General features: G+C 39.5%; 1 protein-coding gene across 1 annotated transcript in view; it reads left to right on the top strand.

The window, feature by feature from the left end:
• Positions 1–13,330, top strand: part of LOC122549951 (dynein axonemal heavy chain 5) — a 366,961-nt gene that overhangs the window by 67,716 nt on the left and 285,915 nt on the right. Inside the window, exon 14 of the mRNA XM_043690232.2 lies at positions 10,118–10,319. Coding sequence (XP_043546167.2) covers positions 10,118–10,319 — 202 coding nt within the window. The remainder of the gene's footprint in view (positions 1–10,117; positions 10,320–13,330) is intronic.

Raw genomic sequence — 13,330 nt, forward strand, 5'->3', positions numbered from 1 at the left:
TGAAGGGTTTTATTTTGGTTGCTACCTGCAATTCACTGTTTCAGTGCTTGATTGTTTGTGAACTGAATTAAAAGTAATTTGTGATGATTTTTCCACAACAATGAGGACAACCAAATTCCTCTGCACTGGAGCTCTCTGAAGTTTCTCTCTATATTTACCTTTCTATTCCTCTGACCAAAATAGATAATGTCACACTTATCCACATAAAACTCCATCTACTAAATCTTGTTCTGTTCACCTAATTTATCCATATACATTTGTAAATTCCTTATTTCTTAATTTCATCCTAGTTTTCCACTTACTTTTGTGTCATCTCAAAATTTGGCCTTCTATCCTTGCATTCAATTCATTACTACAGATTGTAAATAGGTGGGGCCAAGACTGAACCCTATGGCATTCCATTAGTTACATCATGCTCTTTTTTTATATGTGCATTATTAAATGCCATTTGGAAATTCAAATACTGCACAGCTGGTTTTTAATTCCTGCTCTGTATGTTTCTGGAAGGATAAAGTACAAAATGCTTTTCAACTCATGCAGAGTCTAGCATATAACCCATAGGAATTGTGTTCCTGTTGTGAGGAGATAATTAGATTTCCTTGCACTTTGACCTTTTTAAGTCAAATTCTGAAGCTTCCTGCGCACCCTACAAGGTGCAATATTCTAGGCGTTCACACAGGAAATACTTTAATAGTCAGTGCATTCCAAGCTTAGAAGTTACATCATAAGTCAGGCTTGGCTTGCAGTCTTATAGAATCATAGAATCCCTACAATGTGGAAACAGGCCCTTTGGCTCAACAAGTCCACACTGACCCTCTGAAGAGCATCGCACCCAAACCCCCAACCTATTACTCTAAATTTACCCCTGATTAATGCACCTAACCTACACATACCTGAACACAATGGACAATTTACCGTGGCCAATTCATCTAACCTGCACATGTTTGGATTGTGTGAGGAAACCGGTGCACTTAGAAGAAACCCACGCTGACACGGGGAGGTTGTGCAAATTTCACACAGACAGTCACTCGTGGCTGAAATCGAACCCGGGTCTCTGGAACTGTGAGACAGCAGTGCTAACCACTGAACCATAATCTTGTCCAAAAATCCAAAAATTCATAATTAATTAAACGTTCTGATCTGTTATCATGATAAGGGACTGAATTTATGATTGGCATTTCTGTGGCCGACAGAGAGACAGCAGAATGGTGTATTGCCTCCCAAAAAAAAGTACCCATTAGCATTGTACTGTAGGCCCTCCTCAATGGTCAGTGAGAAATTGAGAAGCAAATTTGTAAGGAGATCCCAGATAGTTGTAATGGTATGGGATTTTAACTTTCCAAACATAGCCTGGGACTGCCATAGTGTTAAGAGCTTGGATGAAGAAGGAAGAATTTGTTATATGTACAAGAAAATAGTCTTATTCAATATGTGGATGTACCAACAGAGAAGGAGCAAAATTTGACCTTCTCTTGGGAAATAAGGCAGGGCAAATGACTGAGGTGTCAGTGGGGGATCACTTTGGGGACAGTGATCTAAATTCTACTGGTTTAAAATAGTTATGTAAAATATTAGACCTGATCTAAAAGTTAATGTTCTAAATTGGAGTAAAGCCAATTTTGACAGTATTAGGCAAGAACTTTCAAAGATTGATTGGGAGAGGCTACTTGCAGGTTGAAGGATGGGTGGAAAGTGGGAGGCCTTTAAAAATGAGATAATGAGAGTTTAGGGATAGTATATTCCTGTTAGTATGTAGGGCAAGGCTGGTAGGTATAGGGAATGCTGAATGACTGGAGAAATTGAGCTCTGGTCAAGAAAACGGAGGAATATGTCAGGTATGGGCAGCTGGAATCAAGTGAATCCCTCGGAGTATACTCGAGATAAATCAGGAGGGCAAAAAGAGGACATGAGATAGCTTTGGCAAATAGTGTTAAGGAGAATCTAAAGAGATTCTACAAATACATTAAAGGGCAAATGAGTAACTAGGGAAAGACTAGGGTCCCTTAAAGATTAATAAGACTTCTGTGTGGAAACACAGGCGATGGGTGAAATACTAAATGAGCATTTTGAGTCAGTAGTTTACTGTGGAGAAGGATATGGAAGCTAGAGAACTTGGAGAAATAAATAGTGATATCTTGAAAAGTGTCCATATTGCAGAGGATGAAATGTTGGATATCTTAAAACACATAAAGGCGGATAAATTCCTGGGACCTGATCAGGTGAATCTCAGAACTTTGTGGGAAACTAGGGAAGTGACTGCTGGGTGCCTTGCTGAGATATTTGTATCATTGATAGCCACACATGAGGTGCCGGAACATTGGAAGGTGGATAATGTGGTGGCATTATTTAAGAAAGGTGTTAAGGAAAAGCCAGGTAACTGCAGACTATTGACCTTGACTTTAATGGGTACATTTTTGGAGGGGTTTCTAATGAAAAGGATTTCCATGTGTTTGGAAAGGCAAAGATTGATTAAAGATAGTCACCATGGATTTGTGCATGGGAGATCATGTCTCACTAACTTGATTGGGTCTTTTGAAGAAGTTATGATAAACACCGATGAAGACAGATGGTGGGCATTCTTTGTATGGACTTCAGTAAGGAGTTCAACAAGATGGTAGACTGGTTAGCGAGGTTAGATCACGTGGAATCCAGGGAGAGCTAGACAGTTGGATTCAAAATTGGCTTGAAGGTAAGAGACAGAGGGTAGTAATGGAGGGTTGTTTTTCGGACTGGAAGCCTGTGACCAGCAATGTGCTACAAGGATCGATACTGTGTCCATTGCTTTTCATTATTTGGATAAATGACTTGGATGTGAATATAGGAGGTGTGGTTAGTAAATTTGCAGATGACACTAAAATTGGTGGTTTACTGGACAGTGAAGGAGATTACCTCAGAGTACAATGGGAATTTGATTATAAGGCCAATGGGCCAAAGAGTGGTAGATGGGAGTTTCATTTAGATAAATGTGAGATCCTGCATTTTGGAAAGGCAAATCAAGGCAAGACTGAAACACTTAATGGGAAAGCCCTGGGAATGTTGCTGAATGAAGAGACCCTGGAGTGCAGGTTCATAGTTCATTGAAAGTGGAATCACAGGTAGACAGGCTAGTGAAGAAGGCATTTGGGATGCCTGCCTTTATTGGTCAGTGTATTGAATATAGGAGATCATGTTGTGGCTGTACAGAACATTGCTTAGGACACTTTTGGAATACCGTTCAATTCTGGTCTCCCTGCTATACTGATGTTGTGAAACTTGAAAGGGTTCAGAAAAGATATTCTAGAATGTTGCAGGGATTGGACGGTTTGGCTATATGGAGAAGCTGAATAGACTGGGGCTATTTTCCCTGGAGTGTTGGAGGCTGAGGTGTGACCATCTAGAGGTTTATAAAATCATGAGAAGCATGGAGAGGGTGAATAGACAAGGTCTTTTTCCCAGGGCAGGAGAGTCTAAAATTAGAGGGCATAGGTTTAAGGTGAGATGGGAAAGATATGAAAGGGACCTAAGGGGCAACTTTTTCACGCAGAATGTGTTTGTACGGAATGAGATGCCAGAGGTAGTGGTGGAGACTGGTACAATTATGACATTTAAAAGGCATCTGGATGAATACATGAAGGGAAGAGTTGAGAGCAATTTAGGCCAAATGCAGGCAATTGGGACTTGATTAATTTATGATATCAGATCAACATGGATGACCTCTGTGCTGTGCAACACTTAGACTCTATGACTCCAGTCTTGCCAATAGCACCAAAATAGAAAGGAAAGCAAGTTGTCAAAAGGATAGTTTGCAAATGGGTGTGGACAAATTAAGTGAATGGGCAAAAATTTGGCGGATGGAGTATATTCTGGGAAAATGCAAACTTGATCACTTTGGCAGGAAGAAGAGAAATTTAAGATAATATTTAAGTGAAAAGAGATTGCAGAAGCCAGTGGTGTCCTGAATCAATATTCAGGTACAACGAGTGATTTCAAAAGAAAACAAACAGAATGCTGATAGTTATTGAAAGGGAAATGGAATAAAAATAAACACAAAGTTTACTGCAGCTATACAGTGCCTCAGTGGACCACTTCAGGAATACTCTATCTGGTTTTGGTCTCCTTATTTGAAAAAAAACTTTACGAACACTTCAGAGTAAGTTCACTTGAGTCACTCCTTTTTGAAGAAGGTTGAACAGGTTGTACAGGTTGCATAAATACCCATTAGAGTTTGGTAGAATGAGGGATGATCTTATTAAAATGTGGAAGGGGATTACGATGACCTGGTGGTATCATTGCTAGCCATTAATCCAGAGACCCGGGTAATATTATGGGGACCTAGATTCCAATCCCATCATGATAGATGGTAGAATTTGAATCCAGTAAAAATCTGGAATTAAGAGTCTAATATGTTCATTGTCAATTGTTGGATTAACATTGGGAAGTCAGGTTGAAGTTGTATAGGACATTGGTGAGGCCTCTTCTGGGATATTGTGTTAGTTCTACTCACCCAGTTAGAGGAAAGGCATGATCAAGCTGGAGGAGGTTCACAAGAGATTTACCAGGATGTTACCGGGTATGAAAAGTTTGATTTATAAAGAAACGCTGGATAGGCTGGGACTTTTTTCACTCGAGTGTAGGAGGCCGAGAGGCGACCTGATAGAAGTTTATAAAATAATAAGAGGTTAGATACATTTAGTGGTAGTTTTCTTTTCCCTAGGATAGGGGAATTGAAGTCTGGGGGCACATTTTTAAGGTGAGAGAAGAGAGATATAAAAAAGACATGAGAGGCAATTGTTTTACATAGAGAGTGGTTCATGTGTAGAATGGTTTATGTGATCATATGCAAGTCCCTACTGCAGCAATCATTTTCCCTTTAGCATACTGAAGGCAGTATTTGTGTCACACTGTAAAGCCAAGCACCATTTGCTCTGCAAAACTGAATACATCCAGTAATGCAACATACATAACAATATGGCCTGCCTGTGTCAATTTTTAGTTTAAAGCCAAGCCAAAGACCCAAGAGAAAGAAGGATGCTGCAGGACCATTATAAGCCCTGTCCTGCAAATCAAAAGAAATAGACATTTCATAGGTACACATTTAGAAGGGGGTTTGTCAATGTAATGAGGTCAGGAAGAGATGAAGGTGGTGCATAACAAATAGGTGAGCATTGCTGTAGTGGAGATTGTTATCGATCTTGCTTCATTTCTTCAACCCTTAATCTCGAAGTTTCATTAAAGTGTATTCAGTGTTATCTTTAGGCAAGCATTCAGCAGTTCAGGCATTAAGCACGATATCACCCTGTCCATGACATAATATTGGAGTTTTCACATACATTCAAACACAACATCTAGTCAATAGGCCAGTCATATCTATTTCGTTGAAAATTCTGTCAGTAGGAAGAAAGCAAAGTGAGATATTACTTCCAAAGAGAACAGTACAAAGGATGTTTAAAATAAATAAATAAATTTAAAATAAATATCACGCATTGGTCTTTGTGTTTTTGATCTGAACCCTGTCATTGAGATTAAATCCAGTACCTGTCTCCACGTCAGAATACCTTCTCAATACTTCTGATATATTCAAAATAATAGACAGTTATGGCTTCCTGAAAATCCTCAGTGGCCATTGACCAGTTTTAGCCAGGTTGTTCACTGGGTTGGAGGGGTGAAGGAGGGAATATTAATGTAAGCAGAGGATACTAATTTCTTGTTCTGCTGCTCAGTGGCCATTCCTGAGAAAGCTGCTATGTCTCTGACATCTTAGCATCTTGGAGAACAATTGGAAAATTCTAATTGGGCTATAATTTTTGACTTTATAATTACTGTATTATATAATGAGTTATCTGCTGCTTGTGGACATGTAGCCTTTCTGCCCATGCCCTGGTCTCTAGAAAATGGCTTGGGAGGTTAAGATGAAGCCAACAAACTGGCACACCGGCAGAGAGTGTGAAATCATATATTGAGTTGCCTCTGTTCTTAAACCTGTAGGTGAAATTCCTGCATTATTCTCTGCTTTTAGTAAGAGTAAATGTTGAACATTATTAAGTTAATTTCGATGATGTATACTTTTAAAATTAGTAACAATGAGAAACAAGATATACATTTGGTTTCAATAGACACAAAAAAAGTTTTAGATAGAACATGTTCAGAATGTATTTTGCATTTATGCATTTTGATGCTCAATTTGTAGAAATGGCAATGAGCAGGGAAAACTATTGGCTCGTTCCTCTGATTTGTTGTATTTGTACTGCAGGGATTTCATGGAGCATTTGAGTTTAAATTAAAATTGGTGCATGGGTAGATGTCTATTTCCATTTAATTTTCAGCAGTTTGAAGTTTGACCTCATGAATTCATCAGCCAGAAAATCCACCATGTTCTTACCATCCACAAGCAACAGAACCAAATGACTCACCCATTCCTGCTACTGTTCCTGCTCTCGCTGTATAAAATAAATTCTAAAGAGTCAAAAAATAGGCCAGTTTCAGAAAATTAAATGAGAATCTTTCTGCTTAGTATCCAAAAATGAAAGAAATGCCAGGAAGCCAAAGTTGGAAACTGTGCATCAGCAATAAACTAATATTCCCCTGAAACACTTGTGTTCTCCCCACTTAAAAAAAACTTTTCAAACTGATCAAAGTATTCTTGCTACATTATTACATATACCATTTAGTTGCCCAAATTGAAAGCAGTGTCATACTTAAATTAGTGATACTGTAACTGTAAGCAAACAGCCTTTGGATGAATTACTATTTTGGTTCAGACTTTGTGAATACAAAACAGCTTACCCACTTTGTGCTGTCATAGTAACTGATTTGTTCTGCAATCCCTGGTAATAGGAACAATAGCAAGTGAGAATTTCTGTAAAGAAAAGGGGAAGAGGCAGGGGCATCGGTTGTTGTGTTCAGTTACTGACTTTCAGTTGTCCATAACCTTGGATTTATTTAAGATTTTCTCTTTTCTCCTCAGTAATTGAAGCGAACTGCCCTGTGGTTACCAATGATACACTCTTTCACTGTTTTCACTGCAGTTCCTCTTGCATATTTAATACTTCTGTTGGCAGATTTCTTACGATTTGGGGAGACAAGGGGCAAAGGTGGCACAAGTTCAGATTTCATTGACTCCCCACTATATTCATACTGAGTGTGAAAATGAAGACATTTAAATGATTTTGAATTGGAATTAATGTTTACTTGGTGCCTTGCCATTTAGAATGAAATCATAGTGTTCGCAGTCTGTCAAGAGGAGCAATTCTCATTGCACCAAACTTGTTTTTCTTTTGCCTTTTTCCCTTTTCACGGTCGAGCTTTTCTACTTTAACACAAAATCAACAGACAACCAGTTATAAATGAAGTATATACGAGAGATAATCAGAGTAAAGAATATCCTTAAAGAAATGGGATCTAGGAAGGAATTCTTTGAATTAAGCATGTTCACTCCAGCAAAGGGAGCAACAGCCAATAATTACCATTGGAGTTGGCAATTCTGTTGAAACTGATTTGAATGGATTGTTACAGTGATTGAGGAGGTAGAAAATTACATAAGGTATGCTAGAAAGATCCAACATGAACAAACCAATCAAGAACTAGTTGTTGGCTAAATCTCACTGTACACAATATAGGAGCAGAATTAGGCTATTCAGCCCATTGAGTCTGCTTCACTATTTGATCATAGCTGATATGTTTCTCAACCCCATTCTCCTGCCTTCTTCCCATAGTCCTTGATCCCCTTACTAATCAGATCCTTTCTATCTCTATAAAATACACTCTTCGGCAATGACTTCCACGGCTGAAGAAATTCATCCTGCTCTCAGTTCTAAAGGATCATTCCTTCATTATGAGGCCATGTCCTCAGGTCCTAGTCTCTCCTACTAATGGAAACACATTCTCCACATCCACTCTATCCAGGTAAACTAACTACACAGAGCCAGGTCCCATTACTAAGTCACTAGTTATTTATCAGTGCCCTGGCCAGCTAGCTCAGAGTCAGTCCTCCACTGAGGATATTCTAATACTGGTTATATTGGTCAGCCAAGGCTTTCATGATTGGTCCAGCTGAACAACTAGGTTACCCAGCTTAACAACCCCAATCAAGAACCTTGCAGTTTACAAGGTCAACCCAGTTCCAATCACTTTACCACGCCTTTTAGTATTCTGTAAGTTTCAATCAGATTACCCCTTGTCTTTCTAAACTCCATCAAATACAGACCCAGAGTCCACAACTGCTCCTCATATGACAAGCTCTTCATTCCTGGGATCGTTCATGTAAACTTGCTCCAAGGCTAGCTCATCATTCCTTAGTCATGGGGTCCAAAATTGCTTGCAGTATTCCAAATGTGTCAGCATCTTAAAGAAGTGTCCTTTATGACATGGAGGGGAGAAGGTGGGACACTGCCAAGGGAGCTGGTCAGAGCTGAAAATGTGTTGCTGGAAAAGCGCAGCAGGTCAGGCAGCATCCAAGGAACAGGAGAATCGAAGTTTCGGGCATAAGCCCTTCTTCAGGAATCCTGAAGAAGGGCTTATGCCCGAAACGTTGATTCTCCTGTTCCTTGGATGCTGCCTGACCTGCTGCACTTTTCCAGCAACACATTTTCAGCTCTGATCTCCAGCATCTGCAGCCCTCACTTTCTCTCAAAGGGAACTGGTCACCAAAACAATACTAGTGAACTAGGTCTCAGTAAAACCTGACATCACAGTAATGAATTTCTGACAAATTAATGTGCATTTAATGAAATCTGTGGTAACTATTGAGAAACAAACTTCTGCTGACCTAAAGCTGTTGCCGTGTGCCAATTTACATTCCATGGAAATTATGCTTTATGTTTTGTGCCTTAAAATTAATAGAGGGTTGATCATAATTGAAGATCTTAATGAATTATTTTAATTCAGTCTGTAACAAAAATACAGATGATTATGTGACTGAATCTCACTCTATGAAGGAATTTGTAACAGTGAAAAAATAGACCCTGAAAATCTTTGCCCATCCTCATTCAAGGTCTTAACAACTGAACTCAGTGGGATACAATCCAACTGCATGTTGTATAGTCACTTGATGCTGCACGGGCTTGTGTGCAGATTGTGTGAATGTCAGTCTATGTTTACTGCTTTAACTTTTAACATCTCAGAACCATTTTTCTGTTGGTAGAACAAAGTGGCACCTTAAAGGCACAATCAAAGGTTCACTTGTCAACAAATTTGTCAAAGGATCTCCCTTCCAACATATCAAAACAGCATTTCACAGGCTGTGTTGATAAACCTATGTGAACCATCTCAGGCAAAGTCAAATGATGAATTGTCTGGAAATTCTTCTTGCCCTCTAGTTTCTTGTATTCCAAAAAAGATGTCTGTGTTATCAAAAGCAACTTTTGCTGAAGGAAAATCTGAGGAGCAATAATTGTATGAAAGAATAGTGCAGCCTGGATGTCTGCTCAAATACTGATTAGTGAGCTTAATGCCTTCACCAACAGAAGGCTTTATTGCAGCTACCAGCACAGTCATCTAATTTCATTGTTAATGTCAGCAGGGAAGAATATCATTATTTTTCTGCTCGTTTCAAATATACACATTTGCCCTGGAGAAAGCATCTGTGGCAGTAATTGCAGAACATTTTGGCAGTTATATGTTTGATCCTTCCTTTTGCACCTGTGCGAAAGCATGATAATTTTTTTTAGCAATATTGCAATAGCCCTATACTTAAGGTGGGAAAAGTACATTCAAGTTCTTTGAATAATCCAGTTAAATAATTCTGCTTCTGAACATTTATGGGGCATATTATTTGAGTATGCTGTGCAATGACAGAATTGCTGCCTCATAATGTGTAATCAGTGTATTGATAGAAGATTTTCCTGGCATATAGCACATAATATTCTGGGGATTCCAGCTAGGCCACAGTGAGCAGTTAGTGAGGTTATGGTGCCCATTAGCCTTACCTCAGTTTCCTTCCACTTAGCTAAGTTACCAAGCAGGTCAATAGTAAGCCATCACTTGCATGAGCTTCAACTTTATCGAAAAGTCTCTTTCTAGAGACTGTATCCAATGTCTATTGAAATACCATAAAACAGCGGCTCTCCTGTTTTTTCTGGGATTTATTAGTTTCAATTTTTTGTCATAATAAATAAATCATAACAAAATGTTTTACTTTTAGTGAAAACTATATATTTGGCAAGTTTGATACTTTTTGCAAACGTCTGGAGAAGATTACATTCATGATGAACACGATGGAGAACCTTTCAGATCTTCAGCATGTTAAAATGGAGGGATTTGACAAAATATATGTGCGTTATCAGACAATTATAAACAGCACAAAATCAAAGACTTATGATGTACTGGACCATAGGAAACAAGAGGTAAAACATTCACTTGTTATTACAGATCATTTAGCCTTCATTGCTTTTATCTGTACTGAAATGTATTTGATTAATAAAATTAGAATATAGTCAATGATTCTGGGGAATATTTTAGCTGCTAATGTAATGTAATGACACATTTCAACATGAATACCATGGATCAAAGGTACAGTATGTTGTTGAAAGTGATAGTTAACCATTGTGGTTGTTCTTTGCTCTAGGTTCAGAAGAGGGGTACGATGGATGGCATTTCAGTGAGGGATATAAATTGAAGATCCTGTAAAGTATATGGGATCCTCTAGGGGAGGTAGGAGGGTAGGCAGGTAGTGCAGGAGTCTCCTGTGTCTACCCCTGTCTCAAACAAGTATGCTGTTTTGGAAAATATGGGAGGTGATATACTCTCAGGGGAATGTAACACTGACAAATGTTTACTCCCAGTGCCACGAGCTAGTGAGGGTAGGAATAGGAGGATAGAATAGATGAATGTGTGTCTGAGGAACTGGTGCAGGGGAGAAGCATTCACATTTTTGGATCATTGGAATGTCTTCTGGGGTAGAAGTGACCTGTACAAGAAGGACAGATTGCACCTGAATTGTAAGGGGTCTAATATACTGGTGGGGAAATTTGCTACAGCTGCTTGGAAGCATTTAAACTAGTGGGGGGGTGGGGGGGGGGGTGGGGGGGTGTTGATGGGGGGGATACCCATGGAGATAATGAGGAAAGAGATCAGTCTGATACTGGTACAGTTGGGAAAAAAAAAGGAGTATGTCAAACCGACAGGGGCAGACAGGAACAAAGTAGACCACAAGGTAATACTGATTAATTAAACTGTATTTATTTCAATGCAAGAAGCCTAACAGGGAAGGCAGATAAACTCAGGGCCTGGTTAGAAACATGGGACTGGGATTTCATAGCGATTACATTCAGGGATGGACAGGTCAGGGACCGACAGGTCTGGCAGCTTAATGTTCCAGGGTATAGCTGCTAAAGGAAGGATTAAAAGGGGGGCAAAACAGGAGGGGGAGTGATATTTTTGATTAGGGATATCATCACGGCCGTATTTAGGGAGGATATTCCTGGGAGTATGTCCTGGGAAGTTATTTGGGTGAAACTGAGAAATAAGAAAGGGATGATCACATATCAGGATTGTCCTATATACTCCCCAATAGTCAGCAGGAAATTGAGAAATAAATTTGAAAGAAGATCTCAGTTATCTGTAGAGCAATAGGGTAGTTATAGTGGGGGATTCTAACTTTTCAAACATAGATAAGGACTGCCATAGTGTTATGGGCTTGGATGGAGAGGAATTTGTTAAGTGTGTACAAGAAAATTTTCTGATTCTATATGTGGATGTATCAACCAGAGAAGGTACAAAACTTGATCTACTCTTGGACATAAGGCAGGGCAGGTGACTGAGGTGTCAGTGGGGGAGCATTTTGGGGCCAGTGAGCATACTATTAGTTTTAAAATAATGTTGGAAAAGCTTAAAAGTTAAAGTTCTAAATTAGAGGAAGGCTAATTTTGATGATACAAAGGGCAAGGCTGGTAGGTGTAGGGAATGCTGGATGACTAGAGAAATTGAGGTTTTGGTCAAGAATAAGAAAGAGGCGTATGTCAGATATAACCAGCAGTGGGGTTCTCCTTAACATTATTTGCCAAAATTATCTCATGTCCCAAAAAGGGTACATGAGATAACATTGGCAAATAGGGAGAATCCAAAAAGCTTCTCAAAATACATTAAGGACAAAAAGGTAATTAGGGAGAGAATAGGGCACCTTAAAAATAAACAAGGCCACCCATGTATGGAACAGTAGGAGATGGGGGAGATACTAAATGAGTATTTTGCATCAGTGTTTACTGTGGAGAAGGATGTGAAGATAGAGAATGTGGGGAAATAAATAGCAACCTCTTTAAAAGTTTCACTATTACAGAGGAGAAGGTGCTGCATGTCTTAAAATGCATCAAAGTGGATAAATCCCAGGACCTGGTCAGGTGTACCCGAGAACTCTTTGTGAAGCTGGAGAAGTAATTGCTAGGCCTTTTGCTGAGATATTTGTATCATTAATAGCCTCAGACAAGGTACCAGAAGACTGGAGGTTGCCAGTATTTGAGAAATGCGATAAGGAAAAGGCAGGGAACTATAGACTGTTGAGCCTGACTTTGATGCTGGGCACATTGCTGGAGGGAATCCTGAGGGACAGGATTTACATGTATTTGGAAAGTCAAGGACTGATTGGGGATAGTCAACATGGCTTTTTTGTGTGGGAAATCATATCTCACTAACCTGATTGAAATGGTTGAAGAAGTAACAAAGTGGATTGATGTGGGCAAAGCGATCAATGTGATCTATATGGATTTCAGTAAGGCGTTCAACAAGGTTCCTCATGGTAGACTGGTTAGCAAGGTTAGATCACATGGAATAGAGGAAGGACTAACTATTTGGATACAGAACTGGCTCAAAGGTAGAAGACAGAGGGTGGAGGGTTGCTTTTCAGACTGGAGACCTGTGACAAGCAGTGTGCCACAAGAATTGGTGCTGGGCCCACTGCTTTTTGTCACTTATATGAATTATTTGGATGCGAACATAGGAGGTATGGTTAGTAAGTTTGCAGAGGACGCCAAAATTGGAAGTGTAGTGGGCATTACCTCGAATTACCTCAGAATACAACGGGATTTGATCAGATGGGCCAATGGGCCAAGGAATGGCAGATAGAGATTAACCTAGATACATATGAGGCATTTTGGAAAGGCAAATCAGGGCAGGACTGAAACACTTAATGGTAAGGTCCTGGGGAGCATTGGTGAACAAAGAGATCTTGGAATGCAGGTTCATAGTTCCTTGAAAATGGAATTGCAGGTAGATAGGATAGAAAAAGAAAGCATTTGGTATACATGCCTTTATTGGTCAGTGCATTCAGTGTAGGGGTTGGGAGGTCATGTTATGGCTGTACAGGACATTGGTTAGGCCACTATTGGATGCTGTGTGCAATTCGGTTCTCCCTGATATATGT

Source organism: Chiloscyllium plagiosum, unplaced genomic scaffold (assembly GCF_037043375.1).
Source record: "Chiloscyllium plagiosum isolate Xiang-an unplaced genomic scaffold, Cpla_swu_hap1 HiC_scaffold_5, whole genome shotgun sequence".
In the NCBI taxonomy this organism is placed as follows: domain Eukaryota; kingdom Metazoa; phylum Chordata; class Chondrichthyes; order Orectolobiformes; family Hemiscylliidae; genus Chiloscyllium; species Chiloscyllium plagiosum.